This window comes from Marmota monax, unplaced genomic scaffold, assembly GCF_021218885.2.
Source record: "Marmota monax isolate L192 unplaced genomic scaffold, Marmota_monax_Labrador192_F-V1.1 WCK01_AAM20220418_F8-fsc00126, whole genome shotgun sequence".
In the NCBI taxonomy this organism is placed as follows: Eukaryota; Metazoa; Chordata; class Mammalia; order Rodentia; family Sciuridae; genus Marmota; species Marmota monax.
The window spans coordinates 4,018,129-4,040,880 of NW_026695245.1; the positions used below are offsets into that span (position 1 = coordinate 4,018,129).

General features: G+C 41.7%; 2 protein-coding genes across 4 annotated transcripts in view; one reads left to right on the forward strand and one right to left on the reverse strand.

Moving 5' to 3' along the window:
- Positions 1–4,812, forward strand: part of Npc1 (NPC intracellular cholesterol transporter 1) — a 51,330-nt gene extending 46,518 nt beyond the window's left edge. For both annotated transcript variants that reach the window (XM_046433683.2, XM_046433693.2), the window contains exons 23-25: positions 1–114; positions 1,007–1,169; positions 1,685–4,812. In XM_046433683.2, the coding sequence (XP_046289639.1) occupies positions 1–114; positions 1,007–1,169; positions 1,685–1,767 (360 nt within the window). In that variant the 3' untranslated portion in view covers positions 1,768–4,812. The remainder of the gene's footprint in view (positions 115–1,006; positions 1,170–1,684) is intronic.
- Positions 101–22,752, reverse strand: Rmc1 (regulator of MON1-CCZ1). Of its 2 annotated transcripts, none has more exons than XM_046433704.2 (20): positions 22,518–22,752; positions 21,717–21,793; positions 19,087–19,171; positions 18,005–18,061; positions 16,988–17,074; positions 15,776–15,916; positions 15,357–15,460; positions 13,743–13,832; positions 13,547–13,652; positions 12,520–12,631; positions 9,201–9,245; positions 8,901–8,954; positions 7,358–7,486; positions 6,410–6,516; positions 4,296–4,415; positions 3,931–4,008; positions 3,537–3,641; positions 3,379–3,447; positions 3,072–3,297; positions 101–291 (listed from the first exon to the last, which is right to left on the reverse strand). In XM_046433704.2, exons 1-20 carry the CDS (start codon positions 22,617–22,619, stop codon positions 101–103), a joined length of 2,085 nt encoding a protein of 694 aa, XP_046289660.1. In that variant the 5' UTR covers positions 22,620–22,752. The 2 variants fall into 2 exon arrangements, with proteins under 2 accessions (XP_046289660.1, XP_046289669.1); XM_046433713.2 differs by lacking the exon at positions 101–291 and adding an exon at positions 2,175–2,383 and having other exon boundaries at positions 22,518–22,750.

Sequence of the window (22,752 nt, forward strand, 5' to 3'; positions counted from 1 at the left end):
AGCTGTGGCATTTCTGTGGAGTTCTGCAGCCACATAACAAGAGCATTCACAGTGAGTGCAAAAGGAAGCCGCGTGGACCGTGCAGAAGAGGCGCTTGCTCTCATGGGCAGTTCTGTGAGTATACTCTGCGGGTGCACGCAGCAGGAGCATCAGGATGGGGTGCATGCTCGATGACTTTCTGAGAAGAAACTTTAAAATTCAGTGGGTAAAGCTGTTTTCCGGGCTGGAGTTGTGGCTCAGTGGTAGAGAGCTTGACCAGCATGTGTGAGGCACTGGGTTTGATTCTCAGCACTACATATAAATAAAATAAAGGTCCATCAACAACTAATAAAAATTAAAAAAAAAAAAAACAACTATTTAGATCTTTTACTGGACCTTAAAGGTACTAAGTAGCTCCTGTAAGTGGTCAGGCAGTTCATGAAATAGCTGTGTATTGTACAGACCTGAAATTCTTTACAGTCATGTTTGTAAGTCTCCTTTTTAGGTAGCAGGATAGCTCAAGCATATTAAGATTTGAGAGCGCAGGAAGCCAGCATGGTGTGTTGACCAGGAAGAGCTGCCTGGTCCCAGAACCCAGCCTGCAGCCTGTAGTGGGTGTCTGGAGGGTCTTAGTCCAACTCTAGTTCATCGGTTAATAATATTTTCTATAGTGGCAAGGCAATTAAAGAATAAAAATTGCCAGATGCATGCCAACAATTTTGAAGGCTGAGGCAAGGGGATGGCAAGTGTGAGCAAATTAGTGAGGCCCTATGCAACTGCCTCAAAATAAAAAATAAAAGGGATAGAGATGTGGCTCAGTGGTTAAGTTCCTCTGGGTTTAATCCCCTGTACAAAAATTTTTTAAAGAGTAAAGACTAAAATTTAGGTAGACAATAATGCTACTTCCCAGTACCTCTAAAAACTGTCTCGTATTACTTTGGCTATTGAATTCTAAGACATCTTTGTATTAGGAAGTGTTCAGTTATAAGTTGATAAAAGGAGTTTGTAACACTGTCTCTTCTTTTAGGTATTCAGCGGAATCACACTTACAAAATTTGGAGGAATTGTGGTGTTGGCCTTTGCCAAATCCCAGATTTTCCAGATATTTTACTTCAGGATGTATTTAGCTATGGTCTTACTGGGAGCCACTCATGGACTAATATTTCTCCCTGTCTTACTTAGTTATATAGGTAAGCACTGTTGTATAGTATTTGAACTTGTACTATGGTTGGTCATCTGATAGATATTACTAAGTAGAAATTCTTTTTAAAGGAAAAAAGTCCTGTCCAGGGATTTCAGGAATATCCAAACTATTTCATTAGTAAATTGTGAACATTTTTTTTTTTTATTTGCTTAACAAAAGCTAAAGTCTGATCTTTGAATGAATTTGCATGATAGCAGGCCAGGATGCCTTCCCACTACTGAGGAATGAGCCCCAGCAGTTAAAACAGTTGTTCATTCCCCTGTGATGAAGGTTTTTAACAAAAAGCCTTGACCTCCACTACTCCTTTATGATTGTTTACTTCTGTGGCTACTATATCTTGTACAAATGTCCCCTGGTTGAAAGGACAACATTATTATTTGCCTTATACCTTTGTAACTGAGGGACTTCTCTCTATCCCTAGGGGACAGACTATCACAATCCAGTATAAACTGTTTCCTTTTCTCCTGAAGAAATAACAAATATTATTTCTCTCTTTCATAGGCCCATCAGTAAATAAAGCCAAAAGTCGCACCACCCAAGAACGGTACAAAGGCACAGAGCGAGAACGACTCCTAAATTTCTAGCCTTCTTCAAGGGTTTGTGACTTTGAACTGTGTCAAGGGGTTGGTCCGTTTACCACTGGACAGTAACTGCATCTAACTGCATCTTCAAGACTGAGCTGAACACCCGATGTTCCAGGCCTGGGGCTGTTGAACAGAGCTTCGGATGTCCTGCTTTTAAACTCAGGAATGCGCATGTGACTTGTGAAGCAGTATTATGAAATCTGAAGGGACTTTTGGGACACTAAAGCCTCCCCCACCCCCCCCACCCTAGTCCTTCAGGAAAGAAACCTCATGTTTGACAAGAAGAATGACACGAAGGGTAACTGTGCATGTGATCTGCTCATGGACTCTGAAGGCCAATCTACACACTGGCTCCTTTTTTGGGGAGTAAGCCATCATACACATTCTATACGATATTTTTAGTAACATTTGAGGATATTGTAGATATACTTTATTATGAAATTTTGTAGTTTAAAGAGCTTTATTAATGCAATAAATTAACTTTGTACACATTTTTATATATATATATATATATATATATAAAAAAAAAAAAAAGCCTAGAATGTTGTAGGCCTCATTAGAGCTTGGTCTCCAAAAACCTGTTTGAAAAAAGCAACATGTTCTTCACAGTGTTCTCCTATGAAGGAAAATAGAGATTTAATCACCATTAGGTGTGGCAGGAAAGGAAAACAAGAGAATGTAGCTCACAGATTGTATACTGGGTTTTAACTTATTTTTCTTTAATAAAATACCTGTTTTCCTAACTTTTGGGGTTGCCCTTTCTACTACAGAACTAGTACCTTCATAATTCCTAGCAAGTCACCATGTGCTCAGATGAGCAGAAAAACTAAATGGAAGTGATTTGCACCCATTGTTGGGGTCAGTACCATCTTGCACTGGATGCTAAGAGAAAAGGTTGGCAGACCTAAATTGGAGTCCGTCCTAAGAAGAAATGTCTTAGATTTTATCACTATTTGGAGATGAGTTATTAGCCAGTGTTTCAAGGCTTACTAAAAGAATGCTTCCATTTTAGGCAAGAATCGTTTAAAACCCTTAGGCCACCGTTTGCTCTCTTATTCCTGAATGTCTCAACCCAAAACACCTCTGCTGTGAGTTCCAAAGTGTAATTAATTCACATTAATTACACCCATGTGATGAATCCACAGTTTAGACCACAGGCTAGGTTAGGTGTTGTTAGGAACTTTCATTTCCAGAAAAGCTAACATAGGAATCCTCCTTACACAAAAGCTGCCCACCCACATCGGGTTCCTGCTACTACATGAGTCTGTGGTTACCCCAGGTTTTCCTCTAGCAAGTATACTCACCTGGTGTGAAATTAGGGTTCCCTCGCAAACGCTGGTTTCGCTGTTCAAAAAACCGAAATATAGTATAGAAAAGCATGTTGTCTTCCGTCTGCTTTGCAGCATCTAAAAATTTCCGTGCAGATATGTTGTCATGGCCACCAATGCCCCGGATAAACCTCAAGGCAGCTAATACCTGGTGTTTAGACAGAAGAACTTCTACTATCTCGTCATTGGCTGTTGAAAGTCTCTGGAAGGGAGACAGAAGTGCAGATCAAAGCAAGTGACAAAAACACTTGTGCTGTCTGAAGCTGTGACAGACCTGCATTACCTTCAGCATATCCAGAGACAGCTGATGAGCAGGAGGGTAAAAACTCTCGAGGGACAGCAGCAGACAAGCCTGCAAGACAGTTTCAGACGAGCTTCAGTTGGAAGGTTAACATTTTAAGCTTTTAATCACAACAAGAATAAAAATCTGGTGATACACACCAAAGGTTTGGAGTCGCTGAGCACATGGTACTGCAGGAACTGGTGCAGCATGTAAAAGCGGTTGTGCTGGACAAGCGTCTTGATGACAAGTTCATGTAAGTAATGCTGGGAACAAAACAGGAAGACATTTCCAGTGGCTCAACTATGACAGACAGGGCGCTGCCTGAGGACTGCAGGCAGCTACTGACTTGGGCAAATGTTTCAGTTATAACAAGAAATGGTTTCAACCCAACTTGACATTATACTTTCATTCCAACTGAACAATGGGGGATGTTCAAGTCACTCAAAGTTCTGTGTCAGGTATGCAGACCCTTCTAGTGAGTAAAATTGTCATCTAAGACTGAAAGTGCTTTTATTTAACTCCTGTTAGGATGACAAATGCCAATAAAGTTACCTGTACTGTAATCTGAAACTGGTTAAGAGAGCGAATATATTCCATCAGCACAGCTATCACAAATTTATGTGGCATCTCCTACAGAGAGAAGAGTGGTTTTTTAAGCAGCAGAATTAACAAAAGAAACTACATATAACTCCTTTATCCTACCCTGTACTTGTGCCCAGAGTAAAATGGCCCAGTTTGGTTTTGCACTGATCTCAGAACCACATGAAGGGCAATTCCATGAGTTCTGATATTAGAAACCAAAGTACCAGCAAAGGCCATCACCCAGCTAGCCTAGTCAGAGTGTGATTTCTACTACTTCCCCACAACAACCCATTTGGAGAATTCTTGGTCCCAAAAAGGCTGAAAAGCTGTAGCACCTTATTTTCGGCGAATGCTGACAGCACGTGGGTGTACATGTCAGACTGGTCCACCACAGCCTGGGTCCGGGTGGGTCTTTTGAGAGGCGGGTTGCTCCGGCTCTGCCCTGCTTCTACTGCCTAAAGTGATAAATCACAGGTGTTGATCTTATTAGCTGTCTTCTAGAGAAATGGTACCAATTACAGTTAATCCCAAAAGACTGAATTCCATGATGGAAATCTAAGACAAAACAGAGGACAATTTCACTATTTAGAAAAACTTCCTGTGCCAACTTGGGATGGTGGCAGGTCAGAGTTGATCATTTCGGAAATACTCAGGGTGGATCCATGGTAGGTGGAACTACATAAGCCTAAGTCACACTTTTCTCTTCAGATACATCATACTTTTTTAATCTCTGAAAACTTTCAACCTCCTTAATATTCTTAATCCTGAACTATGGCATTTGTTAACTAATAAAAACAAAATGGCTAGCTTGTTTTATGAAGCTCTGACTGACAATAAAGGTTGCAATGAGAATATTGGGATCTTTTTTTTAAACTTTTTGTTTTGTTGTGATGCTAGGGATGGAACCCAGGACCTCATGCATGTTAGGCAAGTGCTCTGCCACTGAGCTACACCCCTAGCCCAGTATATCAGATTTTTTAAAATATTTTTTTAGTTGTAGTTGACACAATATCTTTATTTTTAATGTGGTGCTGAGGATCGAACCCAGCGCCTCGCACATGCTAGGCAAGCACTCTGCCACTGAGCCACAACCCCAGCGCAGTATATCAGGATTTTTAATGGGAAGCCCCAGCTCCCCAAATATGACTAAGATGGGAGAGACCATGCTGTGAGAAGACCTTGACTATTTTGCCTCATGTTTCAACGAAGTATAGACTCATGCATGTTCTGCAGTAGCTGTGGGTACAGCCTGAGACCCCACATTTCTGTAGCTCCAGGTGCTTGCCATCTCCAGTGAGTGGGCTGCACCCACAAATGCTGAGTCTGTGAAACCTGGTGGCCATGTAGGGAAGCCCAGAACTGCCATCTGGGGGCAGACCTTCTGACTGCCACAGCCCAAGACACCAACAGCAGAGGGGTCTGGGAAAGCTCAGCCATCCCTCGTGGCTGACAGGATGGGGCAGAGAGGTGATCCAGGCAGCCCGCCTCCTTTAGCAGCCTGCTTCAGACCTGCTGCCCTTGAAGAGCTAAAGGGGAGTTCTGTGCGTGTTGTTTAAAACCACTTCCAGCATTAGGACTAATCAGGTACTTGATGTGAAATAATTACTCCTGCTTGTCCTAAACTTTTCTTTCTTGCTTCAGAAAACATGATGCACCAATAGTACAGTACCTGGTCATAAGCCATGTTGATTATTTCTAGCCCCTCACTACAAACTGAAAAGCATCAGTCTGCTCAGGATACTGATGGAATTCTAGGATAAATCTTATTTTTGTACTTATTACATCCTAAAGCAAAAGGAAGAGGTGTGATAAATAATGGAAACTGCATTTCTAATTGCTAAGTCCAAGCTCTAGCAATGTATAAACAAACACAAAGCTGAGACTGATTTTCGTCTCCACAAAACAGAGGTAGAACAAGGGCCTGTTTATGTGTAAGATCAAAACATTGGTTAAAAAGCAAGGCAAAGGGCTGAGGCTGTAGCTCAGTAACAAAGTGCTTGCCTAGCATGTGTGAGGCACTGGGTTCAATCCTCAGCACCACATAAAAATTAACAAATAAAATAAAGGCATTCTGTCCATCTACAACTACTAAAAAAAATTTAAAAAAAAAAAAGCAAGGCAAAAATGAGATGGCACACTGCATGTGCTATTGCCACCCTGCCCTCTGCACACATCAAACCTCAGTGACTTTATGCTATCAGAATCTTGCATTTTAATGGCTGAGGAATTAGGGGGTTGGATTCGAGGTCTCACTCAAAAGCTCCTGTGTCTGCAGGAATACTCAATAAAATGATTAGATTGTGAAACAGCCATCTATAGACTGAGACCTCTGAAACCATGAGCCCCAAATAAACTTTCCCTTCTCTAAAATCGTTCCTGTCAGGTGTTTTGGTCACAGCAATGAAAACGCTGACTAAAACAGGGCTTGGTTATAAAGTATCTAACTTACCATCACGTAACTCTGCTCAGCGTCCAGGTACTTTTTATACTCATGGTTGAGTTTATCAAACACAGTGGCTATCACAGGCAGTGTGGCTCTGTCTGACTCACTCAACACTGGAAAGAATACAATACAAAATCAAACCAACTATGTAATCTTTGGAATTTCAGCGTTTTGCTGATGGCTCTTAATCTCAAAAGGTTGCTGATAACATTGTTTTAAAGGGCATTCAAAGAAATGTTACATATATTTTTTAAATATTTATTTTTAGTTGTAGATGGACACAATATCTTTATTTTTATGAGGTGCTGAGGATTGAACCCAGGGCCTCACTCGTGCTAGGCAAGCATTCTACCACTGAGGCACAACCTCAGCCCAAAGAAATGTTATATTTTATAGAACCAGCAACTGAAAAATCTCCTAAAAAATAGCTAAGGCAAGATACTAGAAGATGATTTGGGGTTTGGGGTATTTTTTTTTTTAAAGCTTTGAAATAGGGTTTCACTATGTTTTCCAGGCTGATCTCAAATTCATGGGCTCTTCTGCCTTAGCCTCTCAAATACTGGAACCACAGGTGTGCACCACCACACCTGGCTCAGGACATTCTTCAAGCATCAACATCTGCAGTTTATGACTCGGATTCTGGAAGATATTTGTTTTGACACTAGAGGTACAGGGCCCACTCCATTGTGTATGCTCATTTTCAAGTCTGCTTTCATCTGGAACTATCAATTTTCTAGTCTTTTCTACTGAATTCTCTACAAACCATATTTATTTCTCAGCCTTTCCAAGCCATCTTTCAATTAAAACATAAGCCATCATAAGCCATCTTTCAATTAAAAAACAAGTCTACAGGTTGTAGACCTTGTGTTACCCCCCCATAACGGGGAGGGTGGTGGCAGCACAAGCCTACTATGGGAACAAGACAGACTAACAGAGGAGGATTCTTTAGCTTACTCTGTGAACAGACAGACAGGATGACCATCTTGCACTCCTTCCTCTGGAGAAGAAAGTCCATTAATCTTCCTTTATCTGGCAAGAGATTTACTATGGGCTGGAGTTTCACCTGAAGATTCCAGAGGTAACCTGGATTTTAAGAGGCAGCAAATTTAATGATATAGTACAAATCAGAACAAAAGTCCAACAAGTGGTAATCCTAAACACTCATGGAAAAAACACAAATATTGTTAATGGTCCTTTCTTTCTAACCAAAGTCAGGACACTAAGGAACACATCTGACAACAGAAGGACAGGTTATCAAACTTTCTGCGTGCCTAGCTGATCCCCTGAGAGCAAGTTCTACATTTGGAAGCATGTCAGTGGTGTATGTCCCTAAATATGGAGGACAGCAGGTCCTTAACTCCAAATAGGACCACAGTACCTAGCCCCTTTAAATGTTTCACATAGAAAAAGATGTTAACATATAGCATCAACATCAGCCCAAACTTGGGTCACTCTGCAAGCTCTCAGTGGGATTTCATAACTCACTTATCAACCCTGATGTGTACTGAACGCCCCCCCTCCCCCCGCACTGTGGGCAGACAGGCCAGTGCAGTCTTTCTCAATTGAAGTTCCACAGGAGAACAAAGCACTCATCAAAAATGACCAGAATGTGGGCTGGGATTGTGGATCAGAGGAAGAGCGTTCATCTCGCATTAGTGAGGCACTGGGTTCGATCCTCAGCACCACATAAAAATAAAATAAAAGATATTGTGTCCACCTATAACTAAAAAAAAAAATATTAAAAAAAAAATGACCAGAGTGGGCTGGGGTTGTAGCTCAGTTCTCATGCATGAGGCCCTGGGTTTGATCCTCAGCACCACATAAAAATAAAGATATAAAAATAAAATAAAGATATTGTGTCCATCTACAACTAAAAAAAGTTTTTTTAATTTTTTTTTTTTAAATGACCAGAATGGCCACTTTCTCAACTGTCTCTAGGCAGAACAAAGCTAGTGCGATTATAGATGCCCAGGAGAAGCAAGTTCATGATACACAGGATGCACACAGCATCGAGGCTTTCTCCTTGAGAATCTCAGAAGACAGGAAATACACAAGTGACTCAAGACTAATATAGAAAGTTCTCTAAGGGAAAAAGACACAATATGATAACCCAGGAAGAGACAAGAAACCAGCTGAGGGAAGCTTCACCAGCAAGGTGAGGAAGGGGAATGGGCTTCTAGGCACACGTGGAATGTTGGTGGGGGACGAGAATGGAGACCCCATGCCATGGTGTCTGGCTTTTCAAAAGGGACTTATAGCAGGTGCCTGCTGCTTTAGTTGTCGCTTTAATTATTAAAAATAACATGGCTTGGGACAAAATGAATGCAGAGCAGAGAGCCAAGAATAAGCTAAAAACAACCCCATTCCCAAGGTTGAAGGAAAAGGTCATCTCTCAAAGATTCATGTCAAAAATGTCACAGGCTACAACTCTGAGGTTAAGTCAACGAGCACTATTTTCTTACATGATGATTGTCCTTGACTCTCCCCTGAAACATACCTTGGCTTGCACTGATAATGATGTCAGGTTGAAAGACAATCCAGGATGAAGAATCTACACATTATAGGAAATTCTAAATCAGGAAGAAATGTAAACAAAGGGGAAGCCCAGGTTCAGTTAGCACTGGCCCACCTCCATGTGCTAATCTCACTCTACGTAAGCCCCAAATGCTTAGGAAAGATGGCAGGGCTTTAACCACAGGCGCCTTGGGGCGGGTGGCAGGGATACTCCAGGACCAGCTGTAAAGAAGAGGCAACCACTGCCCCCTCTGGGCAGTGCCAAGGCCTTTGTAAAGGATACAGAGTTTACAGGGAACAGGAGACTGGCTGGTCACAGCAGCAGGACCTACAAATTGAGAAAACAGAGTGATGAAGCAGTCAGAAAATGCTGCAAACACTGTACTTAAGATGCAAAAGGTGACACTTTTTAAGGCCCTCAGTAAATGCTCACTTGACTGTAGGAAAAGCACTGTCCTGTCTCACTGGTAACACATAGGGAAGAAGAGGGAAGGAGTCGAGAACAATCCATGAAAATGTCTCCTCGGCAGACATGATGGCACATGCCTATAATCCCAGCAGCCTAGGAGGGTGAGACAGGAGGATCATAAGTTCAAGACCAGCCTCAGCAACTTAGCAAGGTCCTAAGCAACTTAGTGAGACCCTGTCTCAAAAAAGGGGGGCGGGAGTGGACACTGATGTGGCTCAGTGGTAAAGTGCCCCTGGGTTAAATCTCCAACACCAAATAGAAAGGGAGGAAGGGAGGAGGGAGAAAGGAAAAGAAAGAAAGAACAAAGGAAAGAGAAAGAAAAGGTCTCCTCAAGGAGGAAAAACCATGACAAGGCTTCATTCACAGTGGTTTAATGACCAAAGATGTCACCATGCATACATACACATTAAAGAACCGAGAAACTAACCAAGGTGATTCAAGATCGAGTACCCAAATTCACTGTTTCAAATAAAAATGGTTTGTGATTTAATAATCTAAATAATCATCTTGAATATCCATTGCACAGACTAGGTCCAGGCACAGAGAGCTGTCTGGGAAACAGATCTACCCAGATAACCCAAGCCTCACATGCTAGAGACCTGGGACAAACAGTTACCCTGTTCAGGTATCATGTAGGCAGTTGTACAAACTAAATAGTTTGTAAACAGTTCTGTTTCCATTACCCAGGTACAATCAATCAGTGGGTGGGAAGGTGATAATTTTCAATAGACCACACACCCTATTTTGGGGAAGAGCCCAGATGGACAGGCTTCAGCACTGGCTGGACCTACACCTGAACTGACCCAAAGGCCCTCAACACCATACAGCACACTGATTCACGTACTCCTGGGGAGAACTCCCTTGAGTTTTTTAAGTTCCCCAAATGATCCTAATGTGTAGTTAAATTGAGACCACTGGTTTAACAGGTCAAAATCAGAAGCAATAAAGGGTAGCTGACTCTTCCCCAAACTGCTGGTTACAAAACAGCCCATTCAGCTCCTGAATGCACCCCACCCCATGGTAGCACAGGGTGACATAAAGAGTGTCAAGTCTGCAAGGGGCTCACAGTCCAGCAGGAGACAAAATGAAGGGCCAGTAACCTCAAAACAAGCTTCACCAACCCACAATCCCTAGAACTCCAGACTCTACCGGGCTCTTGGATTCCTCCTAATGCTGGAGCTATTATTTTGACCATGCCTGCCACTTGTTTTATCAAAATGAGCCAAGGAACACCCAACGGACTAGACCTTTACAACTGGCTCAGAGCTGAAGATTTTAAATATTTCAAGCGATTTTTCCCCGAATTCACCAGTACTTACTTTCATGTTAATTGGGCAACAGATATAAGCTAATCATCTGAGACAATCTATTCTTTTAGCGCAAACATAATTACCCAGGGAAAACTGAGATGCAGAAAAGAGGTGAAAAACCCAAATATCTGAGAGAACCAGCTTCTTCTTCTAGACCATGCAGGAAAGCAATTAAGCTTTTGGCTGATCAGCAGTATGGGCAGGCAGCCCACAGATGCTTTCACTAAACTACCACCCACCATGAGCCTGACTCTCACTCTTCCTTGGGAAAAGCAGGAGGAACTCATGAGTGCAAGGCAGTCCAACCATGGGATGCCACCTCACAGGTGTTCCTCTTAAGAACAAAACACGGCCACCAGAGTCCCAAACATGAGCTGTCAACTATGGTTTACATTGAGACTTTGACTAGCTAACTGTGAACTCCAATCTCCCTTTAAAAGAAAGCAGAATACTGTCTTAAGTTCTTGAAATAAATTTGCTTTGGGAGCAGGCAAAAGCTGGTTCTTTCCCCTTTTTCTGAAATCCTGACTCCCATCTGACTTCTTCTCCCTGAAGCCAGAATAGACAGGCAGAAAGGCAAGGGTCAGATCCCCAGAATGGAGGAACTGAAGCCTTAATTTCTTCAGAGCCCTTCCTCCACCCTATCAAGATAACCAGCCCCAGCTCTAATCTGTTGCTTTTAAAGCAACCAGTTCCAGGAATTGCCCCTCCCTACAGGGAGTTATAAAGTTGTTAATTAATGTGTCCTGGGCTGCTCCATCTGGCCCTTTCCTCCCCTCCACCCCAAATCCATCTGCTTCTCACCTTTTGGCCAGCCCACCAAGCACCTCCTAGGCCTAGTCACATACACAGGAAGGAGAAAGATAAGAGAGAGAGCAGGAGAACAAAGGAAGCCTAAGACATAAAAAGGCGGAACACCTTGCTTCTTGGGATACCAGGATATCAGCTATGGCCCTCTTCTCCCTCCCAGGAGAAATCTGTTACCCCTTTTTAAATAAACCCTGCTTTATATGCTTGCCTCAGCGTGCTTCTCTAATGTTCAAACTTCAACATTTGAAAGGAGCAGAACTCGTCACAGGTAACCGGCAGTATCACCCAATCTTTCTGGGCAGGAGGACAACTGATTTGCAATAAACCAAGAACCACAGCTCTAAGTTCTTATTGTTAGCACCGATCACAAGAGAATGCGGGTATTATAACTAGTGACACAGAATGTGAAAAGACAGGGAAGAGTAACCCCAGGTTAAAATAAGAGCCATCAGCAGCCCAGTTTAACTGCAGGGTTACAGAGCTTAGGCAAAGAGAAAATCTTAAGTGGCTATCAACATTAAAAACCTTTCAGCTCCAATGCATAATCACAATTCTCCATTTTAAAACTCAGGGAAGAGAAATCATTCTATCTCCTTCAAAGGAAAATATTCTTTTCACAACACAATTTTAACTTATGCAATTATAATAAGTTGTATTCTTTTTTAAGTAGAACAGACCGGCTGGAGGTGTGGCAAGTATGAGCCCTGGGTTTCATCCCCAACAGTGGAGGAAGAAAATATAACAAACGTCCCTCCCCAAAATCACACTGACTGAGGAATCCCTATGTATTCCTCATAACTTTTTTTTTTTTTTGAGATGGAGTCTCAGTAAGTTGGCCAGACTGGCCTCAAAGCCACAATCCTCCTGCCTCAGTTTCCTGATTAGCTGGGATTGTAGGTGTATGTTACCACCTCACCCCTCATCCCATCTTGAACATGACTCCCAGAGATCACAGCAAGAACCAGAGTACACAGGGAAATAGCAGCACAGGCCTCTCACAGAATCCACTTCACCTGCCATGGGAATCTGATAGGGCTGGATCGATCGAGCTGGAAGCACTGGGTGATGGAAGGTAACCGTGCCATCGAACTCTCCCCGCAACTTGATGTCAAATATCACTGAAGTCTAGGGTGGGGACAAAGAAAGCATTACATCTAATCATTCCAGCTGAGTTTCAAAGTCTGTGTTTGCATTCTATCCCTTCAGGCTAGATCTTATTTGAGGAGGAATCTGCCATTAACACCACAACTTTCTTTTCCACTTTTACCTCTTCTCACAAATACTTCTTGCATTATGGCAAGCTTCCTTTAAGAGCTCAAAGTGATTGTTTTTCTTTTTTCATTTTGTGGTACTGGTGATGGAACCCAGGGCCTCACGCACTCTATCATTGAGCTACATCCCTAACCCTTTTTTTGTTTTCTTTTGTTTTGAGACCGGGTCTAAGTTGCCCAGGCTGGCCTTGAAATTTTGATTCTTCTGCTCCGGCCTCCAGAGTAGGTGGGATTATAGGTAATGTGCCACCACTCTTGGCTCAAAGTGATTTCAGCAAGTCTTTAACTTGAAACATCTCCAGGAAGGCGAGGGAGGGAAGTGGCTTGTCTATACCAGATGCCATGGTTAACAGCCTGCAAGCAGGCAGGCCTCACTTCAGATCTCTTGGACCCACAGCCTGAAACCACGACTGCCAGGCTCTATCATCTGGGCCCACACAGGAGTGCAGAGGTCATGGATGCACACCCCTCTGTGGTTCTGCAGGTAACTCTCAGCTGGCTCAACCAAATAATTGTTCCAAAGGTCAAATCTCATGTGTTATTTTCTGCAATAGTTTTTAATTATCCTTAGTCAACTGTCAGGGGAATCACTTTTTTCTAAACCATTTACAATATCAAACCCCTTTCCACCTAGAAGACCAAAACTTAAGAGCATAAAGAGCACTTTCTAGTCCTTATTCAGAAGTTTTGCCAATTTTCACAGTGCTAAGTTTCAATCAATTCTAGCCTGTACACACACAGATCAGATTCCCCAGCAAAGAACTCATACCTCTGTATCTTGATGATGAACGACTACCAGGTTGTCTACCACGTTGAGGGCAAACTTTCCCGTCCTGTTTAACTTTAATATGTGCATCTTTTTACAGGCACCCTCTCTGTAGGACAACAGAATAGTCAAAAAACAGAGCAACAGGCTTCACTTCATTATTTCAAATCAGAGAAAGAGGAAAGAGTATGAAATGTACCGTGGTAAATGATACAAGACCACCTCTGCTCCCGTGCTATTGGAGGTCCGAGAATGATGTCGCAGGAAGAGAACATAAAGCTGCCCATATCTAATCAGAAGACAGACATGAGTCACGTTTTTGCCATTTAAAATTTCTTCCTTCTAAATGCTGAATTATGCAGTCATAGTTAAATAAACTGTGAGAACTCACTTAATAAGACTATTTTGCAGCCAACAAAAATGTTTACAAAGAAACTACAGTTAATGACACAAAGCCTATCATAAGCTTCAGTGGAGAAGGGAATGCAAGATTAAATACGGTTTGATCACAACCTTTCAAAAGAGAATCATAAATCTAAGCAGAGTTCAAAAGTATTAGGAAGGGATACTTGCTGTTAATAGCTATCCTTGAGTGGTAATAAGCTATAGCTACTTTCATTTTCTATCTTTACTTTCCAAGTTTTATATAATGAGTACATATTCTTCAGCAACAGGAAAATATAATTACTACTCATTTTAATTATCACCTAATAAATGTTGTTGTGAGCAGCTCCTGAATGCAAATTTCTAATACACTGGTTAATACTACACTGGGCTTGCCACATGGATGAGAAGAAGCTGAAGGGACAGGGAATGGGTGTCCAGACCCACTTCATCCAAGACTGCTCGCACTTTATCTGTTTTCTAAACTGGGATGCCAAAGAATAGTATGTTTAAAAAAAGAAAAGAAGAAAAAGCATGCTACTATTTAAAATTTTTTAAGTTTAGAAACCCACAGAAGAATCAAATACTTTAGAAGCAAATTTTTAAATAACTGTTGAATTATGGATATGGGCATGCAGAGACTTCTTTGTATCTGTTTCCATTTTTGTGTTTGAAATTTTCATTACATAGCTTAAAAATGAGATATGTTTTTCTAAATGAAAATATACCTTCCTATATCAATAATTCATTTCCATGTTTATTAGATGAACAGATTTTTATATTTAGGCCAATTATATTTTAGCTACAAAAAGTCCTTGGTAGACTGTAACTCACAAACTAAACAAGAAAATCTAAAAGATAATTAAAAAATAAATTGGGCTCGATGTGGTGAAACATGCCTATAATCTTAGCTACCTGGGTGGCTGGGGCAGGAGGATCACAAATTCAAAACCAGACTGAAGAACTTAGTGAGACCCTGTCTCAAAATAAAATTCTAAAATGGCTGGAGATGTATCTCAGTGGTAGAACACCCTGGGTTCAATCCCCAGTACTGAAAAAAAAAAAAAAAAAAATTTTTTTTTGATGTATCTGACTAGAGAGGTGAAAAAGCTTCCCTAAAATCAAAAAGCTAGTAAAATTTTAAAAGAAAATCCAAAGATTTTCTATATTCATAACATCTACGTAGTACATGTCATAGGGAGTCCTTATGAGTTCAAAGGGTCCTTTCCTTGAGAAAAGGTCATTACTGTCATGCTCAAAACACACTCCTAGGACTGGGGATATAGCTCAATTAGTAGAGTGCTTGCCTTACATGCACAAGGCCCTGGGTTCAATCCCCAGCACCAAAACAAAAACAAAAAATATACCACATTCCTATTACTTATGTAACTAGAAGCAATTACAAGAAGAAATTGTCTCAAAGACCTACATGGTCGCCATTGCAATGTCTCTTTCAGAAAGGCTGAGCTTAGTTGACTTTGGTGCAGCGGGTAATTCAATCTCAAACTTGGGCAGCTTTGACATAGTGCCAGCCTGTTTAGGGAGAGAAAGTTTTAGGAAAAGCTTATTAAACTTCTTCAATGTTTTTTCTTTTCCTACATTAAATCAATGAAGTGAACCCAATCTTTCCATCCTTTCCAATGGCCCACTCCTGTGTGCTGTACTCACAGCTCCACAGAGTAAATCTTTCTTGGAGTTGATGGGATGGTGTAGGGTGCCCTCTACTGGCCATAGTGGTGAGGCTTGTGTTAGAGGAACTTGCCCCTTTAAAAAGGGACCCATTAGGACACAAGAACAGGGTAGGAGTGGGGAAAAGGAATTTCTTTTTAAGGGGGAGCTTAATCTTACCTTAAAATAAAAAGGCTGAAGAACATTTTCAAGAACTGTGGTAGACAGCAGAATCACAGCGCTCTCAGGACAGTACATGTACCAGTTCACATTGATATTATGGCTCTTCAGGAGTTTCAGACTCCGTTTCTCAGGCAGTACCTGAGGCAAAGTTCAAAACACAGAATCTTCATTTTAAAAACAGAAAAGTATCAGAAGATGATACAGTAAATTAAGTAAGATAAAATTCACAAAAATCCCACTGAACTAAATAGAAAAATGTCATTTGTGTTTATTACAGCTACTATTCTTGGAACCCTATGCTCAATGCTTTTCATACTCATCTATTCTTCACAACCCTGGGGAAGTGGACATCATTAGCTCTTTGTAACAAATGAGAAAATAAGTCTCAAAGAAGCTAGGGAGCAATTTAATAAAGCAATTTTAGCCTATCAGGTTGTTTCAATCCAAAGTCCATGTCAGAGCCTCCAGGAGCCTGGGGCACCAAGCACCAAAGAATAAGGAACAAGGAAGTTCTCACTCATCAAGGAAATGATCAAAACACACTGATACCCCCAGAGCCCTGCATATTAGGCCAGTCACCACACCCGCAGCAGCTCTGCCTTCTGCCTGATCTTTATCTCCACTCCAGTTTGCACTAGACCTCCCTTTTCTAACTGAAGCATTTATGAGACTCTGAATGTAAATGCAGTAATTTACGTTCAGATACATAATGATACATAAAGAACAGTATACAGAGCTCACAAAACATGTTTATGGAGAGAAGTGGTAAAATAAACTGTAGTATATCTACACAGAACACTATTCAGCCAGAATAAAATACAGAAAGGTTGGGATATGGATCAGTATAAAATACTTGCCTACCATGAGTGAGGCCCTGGGTTTAATCCCTAGCATCACAAAAAAAAAAAAAAAAAAAGACACAACATGAAATCCAGCTGAAAGTTTATAGACAATATTCCTTTTGTGTAAAAAAAAAATAAAGTACATGTGTAGAAAAACATGGAGGACCATGCATGTCCATCATAATAGTTATTTCTAGGGATTATGAGGGATTCTACTTTCTACCCATAATTAAGAGAAAAATTAAAAACACAAGCAAGAGAGACTAATGCTCTAGAACCTCAAAATTTCTCTTTAGTGCTGAATTCAAAAGGCTGCCAAATTGCTATCACCCTCTTCTCCAGTAAACATAAATGATAAACCTAATACCTGGTAAAATTCGATTCCTTGATCTGTTATGAAGACAATTTCAGTAGAACTAGTCCAGCAGAATCCTAGTATGTTGGCATTCTTGGTCTGAAAATAATAAAAGTTTTTATTTACTTATTTATTTAATAAGAAAGGCATGAGTAACTTTCTTCAAAAGCTTAAATTTAAATGCTCTGCTATTTTTATCACTCTTTAATGGAAGTTATCCAGAACGATTACTTATTAACAAATCAAATTTTCTTTTAAATACAGCTTTCTGTGATATTTGCCCATAATATTTCAAGACCCTAAATCTTCCTTAATTCCTTTAGTCATAAGAACAGAGGAAGCCTGAGTTTTGTGAAAAAATAACTGACCAGAGCTCAGAGACATCAAGTTCATCAAGTAGCACTGATATTCACACATAGAACAGCTATAGAACTGGGAGGGGTTAATGCCGATGCCTCTTCCTTTGAGGAGCCCACCCTGAACTCCATTAATAAAAGAGTTCCAAAGATGCACAAAGCCGTTCGTTCCCCATGCATTAGGGCATTGGTTAGTTTCCCTTGTGCAATGGACACTGAGTTAAGCCTCCTCCAGCCTAGTTTATTATACTCAGCAAATCTAATTAACATGGATTAGAATCTCCACCTGGGGAAAAACAGCAAGCATAAGGAAAGCAGAAAGACCAATAAACTGAGGAAAGAAATAGTGGGAAACAGGAAAAAATTCCTCCCCAAAAACCTCCAAAGGAGGCACATGCCTGCCAGCCCAGTGTGGAAGCCCAGGACCGAAACAGCCACTAATAAGGCTGTGGGTAACAACTGTCACCCATTCACTCCTCTCAACTCCACTTGACACATGAAGAGACACATTTTCAAAACTGGGAAAACTGCCCAGTGTCCTGGAGGAAACTCCTGGCCAAGCTCAGCATTTCCACAGAGCCTGATTCCAAGATGGTGCCTCCACCACCTGCTCACAGCTCTCCACCCACAACCCACAGCCAAGGCCATCAGGTGAGGAAGGAACCACCCATACCTTGCACTCCTGTGTGTATTCCAGCTGAGAGTTATCAGGGATAAAATTACAAAAATCCTGTAAGAAAAAAATAAATAGGGAAAAATTTGGATTGGGCAGCATACTGCCAACCTACTTGACACTCTACACGATAAATAGAAAAAGTTAATTAAATTTAAAAACTTATCAGAAAATAACAGACAAATACCCCAAATTAGCAAGATATACAGAATAATGTGTATAATCTGCTTTCTTAAAAACAGTAGGTTTATCATTCAAATAAAAAAAAGTCTAATTATTTAGTTACGAATTTAGAAACTGATTTTCAAAATTCATTCCTCAAATGGGCAATGTCAGAGAAATGGGTTTTACAAGAGGCTTCCCAGAAATTCCAACAATGAATAGTGATTGAAGAGATAAGGGCAGGATTCTGCCGGTCTTTCCTGACAGCTTTTCCTCTACTTCACAAGGTCAATGGTGAAGTGCCAGGAAGCTGCTCCACTAGAAATATCTGTTCCTATTGGACCCAGCATTCAGCAATGAGAGAAATAAACACAGCAACCCAGATAAGGCCAATATACCAAGAAACCAAAACCATTCCTCACATAGTCCATGCTGCTAGCTACCAAATAGCACAAAAACGCAGGAAGTTTCAAATTACTTTTCAAAAGATCTTAAGTCAAAAATGTCAGATTCAGGGCTGGAGTTGTGGCTCTGTGGTAGAGCGCTTGCCTAGCATGTGTGTGAGGCACTGGGTTCAAACCTCAGCACCACACAAAAATAAATAAGCATATTGTGTTCATCTACAACTAAAAAAAAAATTTTTAATGTGAGATTCATTTATCTACTCAAATCTATTTTTTACCTTCAAATACTCAAACATAATGTTACACAACTATACCTTTCGGGACAGTTTTAAAAAAAAAGTTTCCTTTAAACACTGCAATTTTGCAATTCCTCTCTTCCAAATGGTTTTTTGTTTTTTTGTTTTAGTGATGGGGATCAAATCCAGGGCTTTGAGCATGCTGGAAAGGCTACACCTCCAGCCCCTAATGTACTTGTAATGTTCTCTTTTTAACGCTATTTTTAAAGATATGTCTTACCACAGTCTTTGAAGTCCTCTGGACAGCCAGTATCTTATTTTCTAAGGAAAACTTAATGCACTTCACTTCTCCTTTGTCATCCATTCTTTAAGAAAGAATATGTTAAAAGTTAAATTAAACAACTAAATTCTGACTACTGTTATGTACTGGGAAAACAAAAGACAAGATAAATATTCAGAAGGTAGCAAATCCTCGTTGAACATTAGAAGTATGCTGTTGAAGCTGTCAGTAGTATCTTTTCAAACAATAAAATTTAACTGGTGACAACTTGCTAGAGAAGCTTACAGTATAATGGACAACAAGTGACTGAAGAATTAGGATCACATGTATTTGTCACCTGAAAAGTAGTTGAGATATAAATAAATACATATGAGCATACAGTAAACTTCTCCACAAATACGGCCTTCTATCCCCATCATTCTTATGGCAACGCTGTCAGAAAGTCCACTGGGGTCCCACTCAATACACAACCAAAGTAACGCACTAGACAGCTCCACCTCCAGACTCTTACAACTCTTCAAACCACACTAAAAAGAGAACTCAAGGGATGGATTACAAACAGGCACAAGGAAACTCTGGGGGTATGGACATGTCTATTGTCTTGGTTCCATGGGTATACACATGTGAAAACTTATCACACTACATACTGTTATGATGTGGATATGAGGCATCCCCTGAAAGTTCCTGTGTTAATGCAGGAATATTCAAAGGTGCAATGGTCAGATTATGAAAGCTGCAACATAATCAGTTCATGCTAGTTTGAATGGACTGGGTGATAACTAGAGACAGGTGGGTCATGGCTGGAGGAGGTGGGTCACTAGGGGTGTGCCCTGGAAGGGTTCCTCTTCCTGCAGCCCCTTCCTCTTCCTCTCTCTACTGCCTGGTCAGCCATGAACACAGCAGCACTCCTCCACCACGCCCTTCTGCCATGATGCTCTGCCTTCTCTTGGGCTCAGAGCAATGGAGTCAGCCAACCATAGATTGAAACCTCTGAAACCATGAGCCCAAAATAAACTTTCCTCTATGTTGTTCCTGTCAGGTATTTTGGTCACACCAACACAAAGCTGACACATATACAGTAAATATGAACAGTCTATCATGGGCCGATCATACCTCAATAAAGCTCTTTAAAACAAAACAAAAAAGTAAAAAAGTTCAACTCCATACTTTCCCCCTCAAGCTCCTCAGAGCTTCCAAATCTAGGCTATCATGGGTGGCTCACTTTCCTTTTCTTCATTGTGCCGACCAAGTCTCACCAAGGCCTTTCTAAGCATGCCCTGGTTCCCATGCAATGGCAGGTAGCATCTTGGATACTGGTCTTTGCAAAACCTGGCTTAGCCAATCTCCTTTGTCTCTCAGTGGTATCCCTGCCTCTGATATGCTTCCAATAATCCAGACTCAAGGATGTGAACAGCGTGATGTTTCCAAACACTGATGGGATCACACCACACCTGACCTGATAAATTTTCAGTAATTTATATATTCCACTGTGATTCCACAGTGGAATATATAAGGTTCAAAGCTGGCTCTTGCCAGTGGCCACACCACTACCATTTCCCCTTCCCCACAGACACCCTAATCTGCAATTACACAGACCTGGGGCCCCCCAAACACCCAGACTTTACACATGATGTTCTCTATCTAGAAGGCCTCTCCACTTCACCTATAAATCATCCATTCAAATAAAGCTTTATCTAAAGGCTGCCTCCTCTCTGAGAACACCCCTCTACCTCCCCAAATAGTGGTACCCTAGCCCATCCCAAAATCAAAGTCACATCTTCTATGTGTTCCCACATTCTGAGCAGAACTCTTATTGCACTTATCATAGCATATAGTACTGTGCCCTCTCTTGTCTCCCACATTAAATTTATGAGTTCTCCAAAAGGAGCCAGGCTAATTCACTTGTTTGGTGCCTAGCACAAGGGCTGCATCAGTGTTTGCTGAACAAATGCGAATAAAAGAAAAAAGAAAAAAGAAAAAAAAAAAAAAAAGGTCCACTGTTTTCTACCTCAAAAACAGTTTTCCATTAACACAAGCCAACTGTAAATTTTTTTTTAAAGTCATCACCGAATTGAGGGCCTACATTGTATTTTCTTCCTCTGTAATCACAGAAATTAAGGTGACTGAACAGTTTATCACCCAACTGAGACATTTCTGAAAGTTGAAAAGGGCTGCTGTTAATCACACCAGCTCAACTTGTGTAAACTGAGACATCCAATCACATTGAGTATAGTGGAAGCCATGATTTTCTTAAGGTATGTGAGAAACATGAATGTCCTCCATCCACCAAACACTCTAGAAAAACCTGGGCTAAATAGAGTAGGGAAGTCCCCATGCTACCCCCCAACAATCCGGAAATGAGTGCATCCATGCACTGACTTGAGGAAGTAGGTGCACTACTTTTGGAGTATTTGGTTCCCACATCAAGGGCTACACATACTTCACTCTGACAAATCTAGTATGTGTTACCAAGATTGCTCACAGGTATCTGCTTCCCTCTCCTATCTACCTCCATACACTCCAGACCTCTTAGGGAATGCAAAGATAAAACTAGGTAACAACCTTTTGAATCAGATAAACACCATTTTGCTTACATGTGGAAATTATTCAGAAAATGTCAATACTGTTACCTAAATGAGATGGGATTCCTATCATCTGGGCCTTTAACTACCACCCCAGTAGCACCACCTGATCGAACAGCAAAAACCTGAGAGGGAAAAGAAACGATATTAATAGTCAGAATTTTGAAAGGATCTAGACTCATAATACCAATTTACCAATGATTACTTCTGCTATACCCCATCCTGGATTAAATTAAACTAAAAGGAAGCAAATCAAGATGCTTGGAGGAATTTCAAGAAACACGAATTTCAAGAAACAAGAGACTAGAAACCCTGGTGATCACAGATGACACTGTCAAAAAGTGAGACCAAAAAGACTCCCATTCCTAGTGTTTCCCATGGTGCAAGATCGCAAGATCGGGTTGAGTGCCTGAGGCTCCAAATCTGAAGCCTGTTTGTGCATTGGCTCCGCTGATGCACTTAAATGGTCTTTGCTCCCTTAACAGAATTTTAGGGGCGGGGAACGAAAATCTCTAAATTCTTGACTGCAAGTATACAATGGCAAATAAAACAAAAGGTGGCTGGAAAGGACTGGCGTGCTGATAATACTGGCCAAGGGGCCACTGGGCGGGTGGCGCTGGATACGGATCCATCCTTGTGGTCCCCTTGCTAGGACACCTGGCAGCCTGGCGAGGTGGCGCCGGTCCCTCCGCCCACCCACTGGAAAGGACGGGCGCGGGGACCGTGGGGGAGGCCCGGGCCTGGTCCATGACTCCCGGGTTCCGCACGCCGACAGCCCCGAGGCACCGGCACAGCGGGCCGCACCCGGCACCGGGCCGCGCGGGGGAGAAGGGCGCCCGCCGCCCGGACCTGCTTGTTGGCCTCATCGAAGAAAACGCAGTTGACCGGGTTCGCCTTCTCGAACTGCACCGGTCGCTCGCACAGCTCTAAATAGTAGTCCTCCTCGCCCATGGTGGGCGCCGCCGCGGCGGCTGGGGGTCCGGAGACGGCCGCCAGCGTGGAGCCGGGCGAGCGGCACCTTGGCGGGGTGCGTGGGGCCGGGAACGTCAGGCCGGGTCAGAGACGGCGGCGATCCCGGGCCGGC

Coding starts and splice junctions, on each gene's coding strand:
- Rmc1 (XM_046433704.2), bottom strand. CDS start 22,619: ATGGGCGAGGAGGACTACTATTTAGAGCTGTGCGAGCGACCGGTGCAG. Junction 13,833..15,356: donor GACATTGCAATGGCGACCAT/GTAGGTCTTTGA, acceptor TCTTCTGATTAG/ATATGGGCAGCTTTATGTTC. Junction 4,416..6,409: donor CTGAGCAGAGTTACGTGATG/GTAAGTTAGATA, acceptor TTATCACTTTAG/GCAGTAGAAGCAGGGCAGAG.